This window comes from Salmo salar, chromosome ssa09 (genome assembly GCF_905237065.1).
Source record: "Salmo salar chromosome ssa09, Ssal_v3.1, whole genome shotgun sequence".
Classification (NCBI taxonomy): Eukaryota; Metazoa; Chordata; class Actinopteri; order Salmoniformes; family Salmonidae; genus Salmo; species Salmo salar.
Window position 1 is genome coordinate 23887271 of NC_059450.1, and position 19616 is coordinate 23906886.

Below are 19616 nucleotides of genomic sequence, written 5' to 3' on the forward strand. Positions count from 1 at the left end.
TCTAAATGCGGTAGTGTTTTTCAGCCAGGGCCTGCAAAGACATCATTCAGCTTTTTGCCGCCTTCTGAGAGCCTATGGGAGCCGTAGGAAGTGTCACGTTACAGCAGAGATCCCCTGTTTTGGATAGAGATGATCAAGAAGGCCAAGAAATGGTCAGAGAGGGCGCTTCCTGTTTGGAATCTTCTCAGGTTTTGGCCTGCCAAATGAGTTCTGTTATACGCACAGACACCATTCAAACAGTTTTAGAAACTTTGGAGTGTTTTCTATCCAAAGCTAATAATTATATGCATATTCTAGTTTCTGGGCAGGAGTAATAATCAGATTAAATTGGGTACGTTTTTTATCCGGCCGTGAAAATACTGCCCCCTATCCATAACAGGTTCATCTATTTTAAAATAAGGCTGTAACATAACAAAATGTGGAAAAAGTCAAGGGGTTAAGCGAGCAGTGTGTCAAGAAGCAGTGTGGCTTTGCAGGGGCATGTTTCGGAGGACACATGGCTCTCGACCTTCACCTCTCTCTAGTCCGTAGGGGAGTTGCAGTGATGGGGCAAGACTGTAACTACCAATTGGATGTCACAAAATTGGGGAGAAAAAGGGCTAAAAGTACACACACAAAAAAAGACTCTCAGACCATGAGGAACAAGATTCTCTGGTCTGTATGAAACCAAGATTAAACTCTGGTCTGAATGCCAAGCGTCACGTTTGGAGGAAACCTGGCCCCATCCCTATAGTGAAGCATGGTGGTGGCAGTATTATTCTGTGGAGATGTTTTTCAGTGGCAGGGACTGGGAGACTAGTCAGGATAGAGGGAAAGATGAACAGAGCAAAGTACAGAGAGATCCTTGATGAAAACCTGCTCCAGAGCGCTCAGTATCACAGACTGGGGGTTCACCTTCCAACAGGACCATGACCCTAAGCTCACAACCAAGACAACACAGGATTGGCTTCGGGACAAATGTCAATGTCCTTGAGTGGCCCAGCCAGAGCCTGGACTTGAACTCGATCAAACATCTCTGCAGAGACCTTAACATAGCTGTGCAGCGACTCTCCCCTTCCAACCTGGCAGAGCTTGAGAGGATCTGCAGAGAAGAATGGGAAAAAATCCACAAATACATGTGTGCCAAGCTTGTAGCGTCATACCCAAGAAGACTCAAGGCTGTAAACACTGCCAAAGGTGCTTCAATAAAGTACTGAGTAAAGGGTCTGAATAAATGTAAATGTTTTTTATTTTTAATAAATTTGCAAACATTTCTAAAAACCTGTTTTTGTTTTGTCATTATGGGGTATTGTGTGTAGATTGATGAGGGGGGAAAACAATTGAATCCATTTTAAAATAAGGCTGTAACATAACAAAACATGGAAAAAGTCAAGGGGTCTGAATACTTTCTGAATGCACTATATAACAGACATGACCTCATCCATAACTGGTCAGGCTGGTCTGACGTCCAATCAGGTTATTCTCCTGCAACAATGCTGTTATTTAGATCAAACATACAGTTATGTTTACTTATTACATCTGCTAAGGTTCAAAGTTCAAGATCAGGGGTCTCCCTGATTATACTTAATTTTACAAAAAAGCTGCATTTACATATATTTAAAGTGCTCCAGTTGATTCTCTATTACTCTCCACACCCACTAAAATTACCACACACAAGGCATGATAGACATGAATCAGTTTGATGATATAACTTGAGTATGTGACATCAAGGTTAGAATTAAGGGCATATATAAACTGCTAAATGCCAGTATAGATTCCTTGATTCATTAAAGAATGCATTAATTTATCCTTTCAAACAAGAGTCAAACAACAAAGGCTCGTGTGAAATATTATCACCCACTAGATGGAGACTGTGACTATAAAAATGCATCAATGAGAACATGCTTGTTCCAGTAAATAGCCTAACAGTGACGTCACTGATTCAGGTTCAGAATCAGACAACTTTAATGTCCTCAGAGAGTCAATTCATTTTGCAGCAGTCATAAAACATATCACATATAAAAAATTTAAATAAATAGCAAAGGATATTTTCAAGCAAATAGGCAGGGTACGGGCAGTTTCATAGTGCAAGTGTTAAGTGCAATTAGTCCAACATTTTGTTGAATTGCAGAATTGCATTCGGAATAAAAGGGTACTTGGCCCTATTTGTTTTAACCTTAGGTAGGCTGTACCTGTGTCCAGAGGGAAGGAGCTGGAATTCGGAGTGGAGTGGATGGGAAGAGTCAACCGCTATTGTATTTGTGTTCTGGAGCACTCTGCCAAAGTAGAGAGATGACAGTTCTCGCTGTTGCTGCCCATGATTTTCCCACAAGTCCTGACTATCTTGCCCAACCTATTTTTCTGTGCAACCTTGATATTCCCAAACCAGCAGGTCAAGCAGTTGGACAGAATGCTCTCAATGAATGATTTATAAGAGAACCAGGATGATTAGAACAACTGATGTGTGATGTCTCTTGACTGTCTGTTTTATAAAGGGTTACCTTGTTGTTTGAAATTAGTAGGTGTCCTTAACTAATCTCCAGTATTCTCTGTATTACTTATTATTTGTTCCCACTGGGCACAGATGTAATTTCAACATCAATTCTACGTCGGTTCAAGGTAACTTCATTGAAATGACATTGAGACAACGTTGATTCAACCAGTGTGTGCCCAGTGGGTTGTTTTTTTAGCACTATTTTTCTGTCAATAAAGTCTTTGAAGACATGCTTTTTGGAAGAACCAAACATAAATGTCAGCATGGATTTCAGAAAAAAGGGTGTGTCAATCACTGTGTCATCATGGTGTGTCACTGAGCTCAGACTTGTGCACATCTTGATGAGTACACGACTCCACTCATCTTGAATTAAACACTATGTATGTGTATGTTAAGTATGGGACAGGCCACATGAGCTCCCCAGGTTTTAGGTAGTCCACCTAATCTCACATTGTCCAGTAAAAACGTCTTATCTTGCAGTAATTCAACATTGCCACATGGTGGCGAAAAAGACCAGTGTTATATGTCCTAACTCAGTCAGGGATGGGCAACTCCAGCCTAGCTCGAAGGCTGCAGTGTCTGCTGGTTCTCTCTTCCCCATTACACTTTATTGATCCATTCATGTCACTTATTGTTCAGAAAGTGCACACACATGGTTTTCCAGTCACTGAAGGAAGTAACCAAAACCAGCAGACTCTGTGGCGCCCAAGGATTAGAGTTGCCCAAAATCATACTTTGAAACAATTTGTACCCCTTTTTCATGATATCCAATTGGTAGTTACAGTCTTGTCCCTTCGCTCAACTCCCCCATGGACTGGGGAGAGGCGAAGGTCAAGAGCCATGCGTCCTCCGAAACACAACCCTGCCAAGCCGCACTTGCTTCTTGACACACTGCTCGCTTAACCCGGAAGCCAGCCGCACAAATGTTTTGGAGGAAACACCGTCCAGCTGGCAACCAAAGTCAGCTTGCAGGCACCCAGCTCGCCACAAGGAGTCGCTAGAGCGTGATGGGACAAGGAAATCCCAGCTGGCCAAACCCTCCCCTAACACAGACAATGCTGGGCCAATTGTGTGCCACCTCATGGATCTCCCGGTCACAGCCGGCTGTGTCACAGCCTGGGATCGAACCCGGGTCTGTAGTGACACCTCAAGCGCTGCGATGCAGCACCTTAGACTCCTGCACCACTCGGGAGGCCTGCCATTGCAGATTGTGTCTATTACCCTCTTGGCTGCCATTTCAAATATCTGCGCCAACCAGCTGTATGGGGCCATATTGGGCACGATTCACATGGCCATATCTCCATAAATAATTGGTACATACAGCCCAATGATGGCTTAAAATGTTTGAGGGGGTCTGGAAAACACAGTTTTCATGGCTAGTGTAAACTGTCACGTCCTGACCAGCAGAGGGAGTAATTGTATTAGTTTTGGTCGGGACGTGGCAGAGGGTTTGTGTTTTGTATGTATTTCTACGTTCTGTCTAGTTTAGTTTTTCTATGTTTAGGATTGGGTGTTGGACTCTCAATTGGAGGCAGGTGTTTCTAGTTGCCTCTGATTGAGAGTCCTATATGTAGGTGTGTGTTTGGTTTGGTATTTTGTGGGTAGTTGTCTTTAGCACTGCTGTTATGTGTATAGCCTGTGAAACTGTTGGTCTGTCGTTCTTCGTTTTGTTGTTTTGGTGTTCACTTTATAAAAAAAAAAATTTTGAGATGAGCATCCACATTCCTGCTGTGTTATGGTCATCAATACCCAACGACACCCGTTACATAAACACTCTAAAAGTTATAGAAATGTGGCAGGAATCCTGCCCTGTACACCTCACTTTCTGTGAAATCCCATCGCATTATGTCCAGCAGAGCGACCGGTAACCCATTTTAACAAAATAGTTTTATGATGAAACCTTTCAGCCTTTACACAAAGTAAGTAACATTCAAAATAAAGATGTCATGCTATATTGCCATTGCGGATTGAACCTATTGTACTCTAAATGACTAGTTTTCCAAAATGACTGCCAGCTCCATAGGGCCATGTTGGGCAGGATTCACATATCTCCATAAATAGTTGGTACATAGAGCCCAATGAGGGCTTAAAATGTTTGAGGGAGATCTAGAGAACACAATAAAATGGCCCTAGTCAGCCATATGTATGTCTCCTTAAAGATTTTGTAGAAAAGTGGCAAAAAAGTACCCAGAAATCTACCTAAATTCTGATTCTTGAACACACTTTCATCCTAATGTTCAGTATTTTACATTTAAACACTTAAAACGGTCAAATAGGTATTCCCTAAAGTCTACTAATTACAATTATATATAATATTATATTCTGTATTTTGTCAATTTCTAGAAATATGACAAGAAATCTTCCAAGTACGTACTTCCTTGTACTTAGAATGTTGAAAATGGAACCACAGACATAAAGCCATTCCATCTAAGCAATCATTGGGCTGTATGTACCAATTATTTATGGATATATGGCCCTACGAATCCTGTACAATTAGAACCAATGTAGCTGGTTGCTGGTGATTTTGGAAAACTGGTCCTTTAAAGTATAATTGGTGAAATCTGCAATGGCACTATAGCTAGACATCTTTATTTGGACTTCTACTAACTTTGTGTAGCCTGAAAGGTCTCATCATAAAATTCTGTCAATATGGGTTACCTGGGGCCTCCCGAGTGGCACAGCGGTCTAAGGCACTGCATCGCAGTGATATTGTGATATTGTTTGGAATGATTTTACCCTATTTTCTTCTCACAGGAAATCCAAATGGCAGCCGTATGATTACAATGGCCACCCTGGCTGACTGACAGGCTTCCAGACTGCCGCCAAATCTTTGAAATGTTCCTTATAGTATTTAGTATTAGTGTACCAAGATTGATAGTTGTATTATAAAATGCATGACTATTTCACCTACCGGTGGACTAATCCATGTAATCTTATTCATGCACTATAAGATCAGCACTCATACTCTGAGACGCTGCAATTCAAATGTAAAATCTAGTTATGAATATGAGGCAAAAGTACAGAATGTCACCTTTAGCTGGACGTAGTTTTATGCTTCTTTTCTTAATTGAGCTTAGCCCCCCTTCCATAAGTAGTTGGACATCAGTTTAAAATAAATGTATGTACTACAAAGGTTAGTATTTGGTTGCAAATCCCTTATCAAAAGAACTGCACCAAGCCTGGCTGCAACCCATTTACTTTACTGAGGGCTTGTGACGTATATGATCATCATGTCATGATGTTAGATCTCGTAGCAACACCTAGCTTCACAAATCATGATGTTGAAAGATGGAACTGTTTCAAGACTACCAGATAGTCCTGAGAAGTACATAACACAAAGGAGCGAGTCAGGGCTACCTCATCTGTGTGTCTCTGTCTTTTGTGTGGATTACTGTGTGGATTACTGTCTGCATGTCTGGATAGGGTAAAGCAGGTGTGTTTGCATATGCCATTGTGTCGATGTCTGAAGTCATGCATCACTGCATGATAGTACTCTATGTCAATAAATATGGTGCTTTACTATCGAGCAGCACACTACAGTAGATTATGATTATTATTGAGTGAATTATTGAGTTTTAATGTATGACTGTTTAGCCTATATCACTGTGTGCACTGTATCATGGTAGTGGGTGGGAATATCAATGTGTAAATAAGTGTGTTGAGAAGTGCAAGTGCTCCAGTTGGGGTTCTATATTTAAACACTTTGGTCTCTAGTTTCTGCAGCTGTCACCAAGTTTAAGCTCAGCACCTTTAGCTTTTCTCAGACTGCTCTTGAGTTAGAGTTATACACCTGCCAAACCTTTAAGAGAGAGTGACAGTGAGGGACTCTCTCTTACCCTTGAGGCGGTGGTGGTGCCCCCTCAGCAGAACATCCCTGTTGAACATGTCATCCCGCTGTGCACAAGTGACTCCCATCACACACAGCTGCTACTGCGAACCAGCAGTTCTGTCAGCTAGTTGTACCCAACTTTAAGTCATTGAATAAAGTTGCATTAATACCACTTAGTTACATGCACACACACGCACACACGCACATACACACACACACACACACAAAGTGAGACCACACATGTTGATTTTACTATCCAAGTGGAGAACAATTGCTTTTTCATTCAAAATCATATTGTCCCTAACCCTAACATTAACCCTACACCTAACCCTTAACACTAACCCTAACATTAACCCTACACCTAACCCTTAACACTAACCCTAACATTAACCCTACACCTAACCCTTAACACTAACCCTAACATTAACCCTACACCTAACCCTTAACACTAACCCTAATCTTAACCCTTAACCCTAACCTTAACCTCAAACCCTAACCCTAAAACTAACCCTAATCCTACGCCTAACCCCTAACCCTAATTGTAACTCTAACCGTAAAGCTAACCCTAATCCTAAAACAGGACTTTTCCTTTTGGGGACAGGTGAAATGTCCCCACTTGTCAAATTGACCTTGTTTTCCTATCCCTGTGAAGACATTTTGGAACCCAAAAGGATAGTAAAGTTAAACCACACACACACAAAGCCTAGGTCAATTACATTTTCATTCAGTTGGTTTTATGGTTAGGCTTGGCTAGGTCATGATGACAGCAACAGTTCCTTTCTGCTGTTCTCCACTGTACCAATGCATGTTCACAGATATGCTGCAGTACATACCCAAAGGAGTGACATTGTCTGCTTTTGAGCCTTTGAGCACATAACAAATATCTGCATCTAGTGGTAGACCTATAAACCAATGCTCTGTAAGGGTGGTCTCCAGTCCGTCTGGCTGCTGTAAGTGGTGTGTGGGGGGGGGGGTAACCCATGGAGAGCGCGGTAATTACCCATGGCCCCTGTCACAACGCAGCGAATGCACAGGACATCACAACCAGGACATTTTAACCCCTTCTCATCCCTCTGCCTTTATGTCCCTACCAATGAGGCTAGGCTGTTGGTTACATTGGTGAAGTGTATTATGCTCCCAACCGTATACCTAGCCATGCCTGATCATATATGTATCCCTCTACCTAAGGTGGCATGCTGTCAATAGCAATCTAGCAATGTTGTCTGCCTTTACCAGATGTGCTACCTGTCCCAGACCTGCTGTTTTAAACTCTCTAGAGACAGCAGGAGCGGTAGAGATACTCTCAATGATCGGCTATGAAAAGCCAACTGACATTTACTCTTGAGGTGCTGATTTGTTGCACCCTCGACAACTGTGATTATTATTAATTCACCATGCTGGTCATTTATGAACATTTGAACATCTTGGCCATGTTCTGTTATAATCTCCACCCGGCACATCCAGAAGAGGACTGGCCACCCCTCATAGCCTGGTTCCTCTCTAGGTTTCTTCCTAGGTTTTGGCCTTTCTGGAGAGTTTTTCCTAGCCACCGTGCTTCTACACCTGCATTGCTTGCTGTTTGGGGTTTTAGGCTGGGTTTCTGTACAGCACTTTGATATATCAGCTGATGTAAGAAGGGCTTTATAAATGCATTTGATTTGATTTGATTTAAAGATGCTCATAAGGATTCCATCTTCTGTTACAGGTTGAGAGGTCCATGTACCATCTGTGAGGTCAGGGAAGGGTGCAGAGGAGCTTGCCACAGATATTAGGAGAGTAGCAGGACAGATGAGGTGGGAGGGGTCAGAGGTAAGAGGGGAATGCATACATTTATCTCTGTTCTTGAAAGAGGTCTTTCTCTCTCGTGCATGTACACAATCACACACCCACACACACACACACAGAAACACACAGTAGGTTAAGATAATATTTTCTCTCTCTCTCTCTTCTGGACTCACTTAACTGGAGCATAACCAGTGAACCTCTTATGAATGACGAGCCACAAAGGCATTCCCACAAGAGAGGCTTATTGGAGATATAGGACAGGAATGGGAAGTTTATATTCCTTAGTGCACGTATATCTGCGGCATAGGGGTCCTGTGTCCAAAGTACTGGTAACGGTTTCCATCCCCCTCTCTATCCTTTTCCTTCCCTCTCCCACACAATATTATTTTCTCTCCTGTCTCTCCTTATTTGTATTCTTTCTTACGTCTTCTCACCAACTCTTTCTCTGAATCTTTCTTTCTCTTGCACTTCACCTTTTCCTCTGTTTTTACACTCTGTTTCAGTCCCTCATTCTCTCTTGCTCCCTCTCTCCCCCTCTCTCCCTCCCTCCCTCTCTCTGTCCCTCCTTCTCTCTGTCTCTCCCTCCCATTCCCTCTATCCCTCTGTCATCTGCAAGCTAAAATAGCCTGAGCAGATTTTTTTTTCTCCTTTTGTTCCTTCTCAGGGAGACGTTTGGCACACAGACGATCGTGGTCCAACTTTCATTTCCTGAAATATTTTTTTGAGGACCCAACAAGGGTATTTTATCCTGTGCTGGCATATGGGAATGAGGGGCGAGGGGAGCGGGGAACTGGATGGAATCTAGATTTCTGGGACTTGTCTCTCTCATGTCACCAAACAAACACAAACTACATTTTTCACCGGAATCTGAGGGGAGGAAGGGGTGTGATTTAGGGCTGGGGGGGTCACATAAGCTGTTTGTGAACCCTTGGGGTAGGTGGGTGACGGCCCATGGGACAGTGGGGTATATTTCATTATCCCATATCCCATAACACTTCCTCATGTTGTGTCTGCCTGTGCCCCTTACGCCCCCGGGGCCATTGCATGCAGCCAGGTAACATTATCTCAATCAGGCCTCTCTAGGGATGGTTTACTAAGGATAGTAATATTTGTAGTATTTTTTATTGTGGAATAATGTTATTGCTTTTTAGTTTCATGCTTTTCTTTAGTTTCGTTTAGAATAATGTGTGGTGCATATGTATATGTACATGTATTTGTATGTGTGTGCGTATACCTTCTCTGAGGCATATCACAGTAGTGTGCTCAAACTAGAATTGGCGCAGGATAACAAGAGCTGTCAACTTGTGGAAATATTCAGTTCCAACATCCCAGACTGAAGTCACTTTCTTGTGTTCAAAATTCAATATTAGAAAAAAATATCTACGTATCGCTTTTCCTACTAAGGTCCCAAAATACCGATATCTGATTCTGTGAAACCAAGCTTTGTCTCTGTGAAGGTCGGTTACATGAGCCCAGGCCTTCCAGCTATATTTCTCTTTACAAGCTTTTTTCAAAGGCGTCAGAATCGAGTTCCATCTTGTCCTCCACCTTTTCTATTTGTAAAGATATTAAAATTCCCATTCATTGTCTGCTCTACTTGACACATTTCATTTGACACACAACATGCTATCTTACACAATAATAGCTTGGGTTCATAGCCTGTGCTCCTCCTTGTCTTTGAACTCTGGGTCATGCATCACTCAGCATAGTGAGAGATAGAGATAAATATTTCTTTCACCAACGCTACTAGGAGCTTCCTGTTGTACCAGAGGCTTCCTGCTGGACCACTCTGAGAAGAGACTTTCTATGGCGCTCACTGTTGGCATTGAACAACACACACACAATATTTACCTAGAAACACTACGGAGAACAGCTGTTCAAAGGTTATAGCACTGTATTATAGTACACACTCTCTCGCTCTCTTACACACACACAAACACACATGTTTGTTTTACTATCCTTGTGGGGACCAAACAATTGATTCCCATTCAAAATACCTATTTCCCATAACCCCTAACCCTAACCTTAACCCTGACCTTAACCACAAACCCCTAAACCTAACCCTAACTCCTAACCCTAACCCCTAATCCCTAACTCTAATTCTAACTCTAACCCGCAATTGTAACCCTAACCCTAAACCTAACTCCTAAGCCTAAAATAGCCTTTTTCCTTGTGGGGAACCGCAAAATGTCCCCACTTTGTCTTTGTTTTACAGTCTTTGTGGAGATGTCTGGTCCCCACAAGGAATGTAAAACCAAAAACACACAAACACACACACACACACAGTCTTAGTCTGCTTCTGGGGCAGGCCAGGCCAGGCTGGAGCGTTGTCAGATCCATGCATCATTGGTAAGAAAATCTCCCCACAAGCCCATCAACCCCCGCCCCACCTCCCTCCCTGCGGCAGACCTGAAAAGATCCTTTTGTCCCTCATCACCCCCCTTCTACCCCCATCTCCCCAAGCCCACACCCCTCATACAGTCTGTGGTTATGGATACCTGGGATTGTCTCACATGATGCTCCCATGTGGGGGTAAGGTTATACCTGCAGGCACTAGACCTGAGAAAGCCAGCCCGAGACCAAGTTCCTTACCTTTGGCTTTTGTCCTCATTGTATATGATTGTTTTACTCACTCTGAGTGCTTCCCAAAAAATACATACCAGAGCCCTCTCCCACGCTCTATAGCAGACTGTGTACATTAATTTACTCTTCTTGATGTTTATTTACACCTGAAAAGGCCTTTCCTGACATTGATTTAATGGGACTGCAAGTTATATCCACGAAAAACAAAATGCCCTTCTGACTTCTCTACTGTCCATTAGCAGCTGCTGTTACTGACACCAGTCAGCTCACAGTAGACCTGATGTCACATCCCATCCAGGTCTAGTGCAGAAGGAGCCCAGTGGCTAAGGCTGAGGGCAAGGCTACTCCTCCTAGACATGCTGCACTGCTGCACTTGTGGAATTCTCTATGTGCCAGATAGAGTAGACTGACATTTTCTGTGTGTCTGTGTTAACTGTCCAGTGTAAATGCACAGTGTGTTCAGTTTGAATCGGAAGTGTGGGATTCAGGCGTGATTAAAAGCCTTGTCCGAGTTTCCGCAAGGGATTGAATTGATATTCTATTTATACCCCCTGTAGAGGTGACATTGATGGCTGCATTCCTGTATGGCACATAGTAATCTCCTGTGTATCCGTCCTTTACCGGACATATTGCTCTTAGACTTAACTTGCATGTCTGCTTTGGTCCCTTTGTTATTACCTGTTCGCCAATTCAACCACAGTTTTTCTCTGCCTGCAGCCACATGGGAAATGTCTTGTAATTTGGTCTGAAGTATCTATTTTGTTAGTCAAAGGTTTGCTGCACATTGCTTGTGGGTGGGAGGTAGAGTGCAGATTATTCCTAACCTATTTTTGAGTCACTTAAACTTTTTTAAGACATAAACTTGTTTGTGTGTCTCCTGTGAATCAAATACAATGGGGTCCTGCTTTTTTTGGAGTTCAAATGTGGTCCAAATTTTCTTTCTTATACGATTTAAAGGATACATGTATATACAGGGAATCCTGAGGCATAATGTCAAGTTGCCTTTTGTAGTAGGGTAGACCTAGGGCTAGTATAACATATTATGGGGCACACTCTTTTCATGCCACTTTGATAAAAATAGATTTTCGTAGCAGGTTAAGAGAGCATTTTTGCTAACCCTAATCCTTTTCCTAACCTTAACCTCAGTCTCTTACCCTGCTACATGATTTCTCCTAACCTGCTGCGTAAGATCTCCTAACCTGCTATGAAAAGTCCCTTCCATATCAAAGTGGCATGAAAAAGAGTGTTTCTCAACATATTATTGGAAAACTACTCAAAATGTAACAACCGCATCACTTCACAATATGAAATGCATAGCTGAATGTGGTAAATATTCACTCCACTGTAGAATGCATTTGTTAGTCATAACTGAGAAACAGTCCCAAATGATAACTTCCTCCAGGATGCAGACTGCCCCGGGCCAGGGTTCCTCATGCTATAGAGGGGCATAGACCTGCAATCTTCACAATCAGTCTCTAAAGCTAGCAACAACTGGTTCAGATTAGGCTCAGGAAATCCTTGGTGCTCTATGTTCAAAACAATTCACCCTGACATAAGCCGAATGGGTAGGGGGTGGGGGACAGAGGAGGTTACCAGAATCTTTTCTAGTGCAAGTGAGAAAATCAGTTTCAAAATATGAGCAGATATTTGGTTCAGGCAGTAGGCTATAAACGTTATTGTCCATTGACGATTGCCATATAGGCTAACTCATGCTACTTTAGGTCCTAGTAATGTGGTCCCTATACAAATCAGCCTTGCAGCAATCATTCTTAATATTATTCTAGTAGTGTTATTATTAGTATATTATTTATATTATTGTTAGACAAATATAGTAATATGCTAATAACTAATAACAACAACAAAACTCAGATTAAGCTACTGTTGTTATTCTTGTTGGTGATGGTGGTGTTATAATTAACCATTCAATTTCCACAAGTATTATAGGACATTTAGCCTATAACAAGAGTGATACCAGGGTTCAATAGTAATTGTATTGTAATTCTAACATTTGTGCATGATGTTGAACATATCTGTGTAAGAATGAAATATTACAAAAATATACATCTATTTGTTCTTCTTAATAGGCCACAGATTAATGTAAGATCATCGCGTGTGCGCGCCTTTCACAGATGGTGTGGCTTTCCGGTGGCCCAGAACCGACAGAACAAACACTTGGAGAGAGCAAAGTAAACACTGCAACACAGACGTAATGATCCGCAGCGCTCATGGACCACGGGCGAGAACTAGGCTTCGCCTTAGGCAAAACATGGCTTTAAATATCCTCAACAAAACTGCTCTGTTGTGCATAGCTCATGTCATAGCCCTTTTTACCGATTAGATTTTGGGCCCACATTTTAGACGTTCCCAATCCGGATGTTTTCTAACGTTAGTTATTCTGGATTGCTCATGTGTTTGGTTTCAACGCCTTTAGCATCTCTGAAATCCCACAACATTGAGTGAAAATTAAAGCAACAATTTCCACGAAATATGAAATATGTCGTTTTGGTCCGGAGAGTTGAACAGAGAACTTTGACAGTTGTTCATCCAGAGTGACACACACCAATTCCTCACTATCTCACTCATGTTGTCAGTGAGCAGTGACAAGTGACATTGAGGTCTAAGTAACAACATTTGCTTTTCGAATAACTCCCTCTGCAAAAGTTTAACATATATTATTTTTTATTGTTTCCTGCCATGGCTGTGCGTAACTGTAGAGGCATCAAGGCTACAAAATGGAGGAAAACCTGACCAATATGTTTTGGTTTATTTTAGCCCATATTTTTTGCATGCCCTAAATATCTTTGAGGAATGAATGAATGAATATATAGTATATGAATATATAATGCTATTTATTTTATTGAGTGGATATACAAATAACACACATGAAACAAATGTGACGTCTTTTTTGTTTTATTGGAAACGCATTATTATGATTCTAATGAAAACGTTGTTTCTTAGTTTCCATAGCAGGAAGTTGCTATACATTTAATCCGAACAAAAATATCATAAATTAAGCAAAAGGGCTGTCCAGTTTAAGTGTCTCGTTGACTTAAGAGTTCGTAAAAGGGGGTTGATTGTATATTAACGGGCAGGAGGGTACCTCCTAAATCGGATAAGCGCATAAAGGAATTGCGTTATAGGTGTAACCAAATTTAACGACAGACAAAAGTCAGTCTAGTTATAAGTTACCACAGTTTCATTTCATATATGTAGGCCTATTCAATCTGGTAGAGTTATCAGTCTTTTCAAAGATAGTATCAGTTTGCCTTTAGGAGCCTAGATCCACAAGGCTCGATGTTAGAGGTCCCAGCAACGAGTCTTGGAGTTGGTGCGGGTGTCCGTGCATTCCATGCAGCGGCTGTGCGCCACCGAGGCCGGTCATAGGGTAAGAGGAGACGCCGGGGTGACTCATATTTCCCTGGAGCAAAAGCAAAGAGTTCTGATCAGGGCTTTGTGGTGGAGAGAACTCATCTTCCGAGCTGGACATGAGCGACTTGCCGCCGTCGAGGGGAGACAGCTGGTTCTGTTTGTTGTTGCCGGAGTTATTGTTTTCGCTGTTCTCTCTGAGAAGGGAATATATGTCAAAATTAGTGATGAAGGCCTTTTGGACACAGGTTTACAGAATCTATAGTCTTATAGGTCAAAAACAAGCCATACATTTCAATAATAAGACAACAACAATCCAATACAATATTGGTTTAAACTTTAGGAGAATGCAATTTAGAAAATATTAAATCCGTTTTTATTATTTGTACATTTCAATTGCAAAATGTTAACTTTTGGTCATATACTTTTAATTATCCCATTAGAATAATATATCTTATCATACTGATTCCATATATTGACGACTTAAACTCGTGACCTGTAGCTCCAATTGTATATGTAACATCTAAATAGCTATAACTTCTTCAGATGCCAGAAATGTTTAGAACACTATCGAAATAATGATAGTCAATAGGCTGTCATTGGTTCCATTTCAAATGGGCTTATCACACTAAATGTTGGAAATGTAATTTACTGTGGATACATTTTAACTTACAATGGACAAAACATTCAGCATACATTTACTCTAATATTAATTGGGCCATCTAAAAATCAGTACAAGGGCATGTCACTGGAAATAAATTAGAAAGTTCGGAATTTATTCAACGAAATTCCAACTGGGAGTTTACGCATGTTCCGTTTATTATATTCTACTATTAACTAATAGGCCTATATGGCAACATTTTACTTTTTGGTCTAAACATACCTTTCTTTAGCTTCTGCGGCTCTGTCTCTCTGGCGTCTGTTTTTGAACCAATTGCTGACCTGCGTAGTGGTCAGTCCCGTGGCCTCGGCCAGCTCCCTTTTCTCTCGCGGGGAGGGATAGGGGTTATGCGTGTACCACTCTCTCAGAACACCCCTTGATTTCTCCTTAAAGCAATAACTGGTCTCCTCGCCGTCCCAGATCGTGCGGGGCAGAGGGAATTTCCTGCGGACCCTATACTTCCCCACGGCTCCAAGCGGTCGGCCGCGCAATTTTTCCGCCTCCACGTAGTGCGCTTTCAGCCACAGCTGCTGCAGCTTGGGATGGTTGTGCGGGGAAAACTGGTGGCTCTCCAGGATCTTATATAGCTCTCTGAAGTTCCCTCGGTGGAAGGCGACCACCGCCTTTGCTTTCAGTACACTTTCATTCTTGTGGAGGTGGTCACACGCTGGGAGAGACCAGAGAAAACGACCGAGCCTCTCCAGGTTCCCTCCTTGTTGCAGGACCTCGCAGACGCAGGCGACTTGCTCCTGGGTAAACCCAAACGAAGGTAGTATTGACATGATGTCGGGTCCCCAGCCCAATCCAGAAGGATGCTGAGAGTCTATATATTCTTCACTGTTATTGTGTTCCAGAACCCAGTACAATCCGCCGGGGCAATATCCACTCAACCCCTGATGCGCACGGGAGATTCGGATGTTGATTGTTGGGACAATTTGTTCCTGTTGGAGATATGTCAGGCTTAAAGAGAGCGCTGCGCGATTCGTTGATTGGCTCTTCCACTGCCCTATACCCTGGCAGCGGAGCAGAACTGAGTTTGCAGCTCCGTTTCCTCCCTGGAGGGAATACGTCAGGGGCTGAAATTGGAGCCCCCCCACCCTGTACTCCTCTCCAGCGTTAGCGGAGGGAGCAGAGGTACCTAAATGCTAATCAATTATTACAGACCGCTTAAAGGGCATTTTTATCATGTTCTCGCCATGTTTTTGGAGAGTTTCAGACAGGGCTTGAAGTTAAGTAAGAGATCGATGGATATAGCTGAAGTAATTTATTGCATCACCATGCATGATTCATTATTGTCACTGTCAACCCCCCTCATCTTGCATTCGCGTTAATAGCACGCAGATTGTGTAAGTCCCTGCTATTTTTCATAGTCTATTAATTACAAGTAGTTTATTTTATGAGGTGATATAATTGTAGAACTTCCTATGATAGTTATACGTGTCATGAGTGCCTGCCACAAAGGTTGGGGCTTTCAGATAGGAAAGAAAGGTAAAGAAACATCCCACTGGGCAAAAACTGGTTGAACCAACGTTTTTTCTATGTCATTTAACCCCAAAAATCTTTGTGATGACGTTGAAACAACGTGGAACACTTATTGGAGTTGCAAAACGTCATCAACTTACAGGCATTTTAACTTAGATCCAATGACATGGTGACATTTTTTGTTGATTTCAAGTTGAATTCACGTTAGTTGAAAACAACAAATGTACATAAAACCTAGACGTTGAAATGGCATCTATGCCCAGTGGGGTGCAAAATTGTAAAGATATTGTAAATAAACTGGCATGGGTTTAAAGCACCAATACTATCCTATTTCAAAAATAACTTAGGACAGTTATTTGAAAGTATGTAAATATTGCATGATGATCTATTGATTATAGAAAGCTATAGGCCTATACCTTATAATGTAGAAAAGTAGCCTTCTTACACGTTAAACATGCCTCAAATGTAGTATATTTCACTGAGTTTACAACGGACATTTTCCAAAAATAATAATGTGTTATAGATTATGGAATAGATTTCCTTTCATGTTATTTAATGTCCAAATAATAGCCCTAATAAACCCAACGTTATGCTATTCAGTTTGTACATCAGTATTAAAGTAGACTATTGCATTATATTTTACTGGTGTGACTCGACTCCTCTTCATTCATGTGCACCAATGCATAGGCCTACCTGACTGGCTGAACCTAAACATGTGTTACCACATTGATGGAAATGTCCATTGATAATTTATGTATTTGAGTTTTTTTGCAACTTGTCTAATTCTTTCAATTTCCAAAAGCCTTGCCTACACCATTAGGCTTATATTTAATCATTAGGATATTATATTATATCTGTTTTTTTTATGTTGTTTCGTTTCAATTCGCATTAGTCAGTTTTAGACTGGCCTACTATATTGCACTAATTGTTAATTTATTATGGTGTGAAAAGTTTATATTTCTAGGAAATGATGTACATGTATATTCTGGGCTCTCCCAAGGTTATTTTCTTGGAAATCGTCTTTCCCCTGCTGTCGTCAATGTTGTGGCGTGAAACATAACACCTATCCATTAGTACATTAGTGATGTGAGTCACAGGCTCTTGGTCGTTGAGTCGTTATTTTGAAGGATAGATCAAATTCCTTATCTTTCCCAGGTTTTGCAACTTGACTCTCGGCAACACGTTGAGAACTAGACACCCGAAAGAAGCATTTCTAGGGCAGCCAATATTACTTCTGCTGCCCGTTAGGCTACATATTTAACCAATATGTGATATTACTAATGAAATATAGTCTAATTTACTGTTAACATATTTGGTATTCCATACACCACTGCCAGTTAAGGTTTAATCGAGCGTTGATTTTATCAATTGTTTTTGTGGTCGCAGACACCTGCAAAAACAAACTGTAGGCTACCTCGTGCTTCATCAGTCTGGAAATAATGCCTCTTACCATAAAGATTATAATATTGACTTAGGTGCACTTTTTGTAAATGAACCTTCCATCATACAATCTAATTAACGAGGGTATGCAATGAATGAAGTTTAAGACTCAAAGCTTTGCTGAGAACGTATTATGATCTCAACATAACTGCCTCCTGATGAACTTCCGGCCAGATATAATTGCTCGACCTTCCCAGTTGTACTGATTATAAAGGAAAACAAAATCAAACGAGCATCCCAAGTAGCCTAACGTCGGTTAAGAGATGTGCATTCTGTCATGAAAATCAGACAGTACAATAAGATATTAATTAAGTTGGGATAGGCTACAATCGAAAACAAAGGCCACATCATTTTGCAGTTAATAAAAGGTGCATATTGTGGTTGGCCTGCCAGTCCTCGACATTAGGCCTACCTATGGGGTGCGCTCCGCTAAGTTCTCAAACCCCATGCACCAGCAAATGAGCCACTCGCAGGTTTCTCTAATATCTCTACCACATTGCGCCGCGCCTCCTCCTTTAACCGGAGAAGCCAGGGGGACGTGCTCGATCTCAGGTCGTGATTATTTCAAGATGTGGACACCCCTCCAATGCCCAAGAGAAACGATGACGACTGGCCACGTCTCTGCACACAACGAGAGGGAGAAAGAAACCGAGCCACAAAAACATAAAGCACTTCATAAAAACGTCACCATATTTCATATCAAACCGTCTATATGTGGCGTTTTGTGAGTGAAGCTTTTTCTTCATAAAAAGGGGAGAGAGTAAAATTATGAAAGTCCAGCAAGGCCGGCTTAACACAAACAATAGGCTAGCAGATGGGTTTCGCTAAATCAAAGCTGCTATTTCAGCTGTTGACTGGAACAATGCTGATACTGTTCAAATTGGCTGAAAAATATGGAATGTATGTAGTCCAGTGGCTTTCCTTAAGATATCTAGCCTACTTGGATAAATCAAAATAGTTCGAGACCTAATAATTGCTGTAAAACGTTTTTCAATTAAAAAGTGGGCCTATAATATTTGCCACCCCGTACAATTCGTTGCATAGGACTATAGGCCTATATATATTCAAACTATGCAAAGTATGCAACAAGCATTCTTAAACAAACATGTATTTTGTTAGGTTACATCAAATCTGTTTTAGATTGTCTATATTTGTATAACCCAATATAGGCTTAGGCATATGTCGTGTCTGTATAAATGACAATATTGTATTATTGTTCTTTTTTAAATATATAATTGATCATTTAACTCACTCACCTGTGACGAAATGATGTGATTCATTAATTACCACGACTTGGATTTTATTTATATTCTGTTAGTTTGTAATGGCTTATAGGCTCAGCCCTACATAGGGCCTATATAGTAAAAATACAAGCCTATTCATCACTTTAAGTGCAATACTCCGAATTAGTTACTGCTTTCTCAAAACACAACCGTTGACATGAATGAGTAAATCAAATTGCAGCCGCAATTATCAGCGTAACATAAGATCCTATCAAGTTAGAAAATTAGGCATTTTATAACAGCACTGCGGTCACCCCCAATCAAAATCATTACGGCTCACTTTCCTCGCAAGGCCAGCGCATAGGCTACGAAAGGTTTTTATACAGCAGGTCAGTAATGCTTTGGTCCTCTTGTTAAAATATAATTCGATTAAGAGGCTTTACCGTAGGCCTGTACGAGTTCTATGTATTAAAATAACCACAATGTTTTGTCGTGTTGTCCTCATTTTGTAAACCATTTGAAACCATTGGTTTCAGACAACGTGTAAGGTTATTGGCAGGGAGGGGGCGCCATCTTATAAACGACAATCCAACTGCCTTATGCACAGATCGAGATGTGATATATTCACAATGCCTTATTTTCAGTGTTAATGTGCTAAATTATATTTTACATGAATTTAAAATGTCTATGAGTGTTGGAAACAGAACTAATAAAACATATATTGGGCAGGTGACATTCGGCATGGCGAAAGAAGCTGTCATGCTTGAATGGCTT

The 19616-nt window shown here is 41.3% G+C and overlaps 1 protein-coding gene across 1 annotated transcript; it reads right to left on the bottom strand.

Annotated features, from left to right (window-relative positions):
• Nucleotides 1–13564: 13564 nt before the first annotated feature.
• six1a (SIX homeobox 1a) lies at nt 13565–15590 on the bottom strand. Its single transcript, NM_001139628.2, has 2 exons — nt 14920–15590; nt 13565–14233 (listed from the first exon to the last, which is right to left on the bottom strand). Exons 1-2 carry the CDS (start codon nt 15477–15479, stop codon nt 13939–13941), a joined length of 855 nt encoding a protein of 284 aa, NP_001133100.1. The 5' UTR covers nt 15480–15590; the 3' UTR covers nt 13565–13938.
• Nucleotides 15591–19616: the final 4026 nt, after the last annotated feature.

Excerpts from the sequence above, each read along its gene's own strand:
- six1a (NM_001139628.2), bottom strand. The coding sequence starts at position 15,479 with ATGTCAATACTACCTTCGTTTGGGTTTACCCAGGAGCAAGTCGCCTGC. Across the intron at positions 14,234-14,919 it reads GCCGCAGAAGCTAAAGAAAG|AGAGAACAGCGAAAACAATA; the intron begins GTATGTTTAGAC and ends TTCCCTTCTCAG.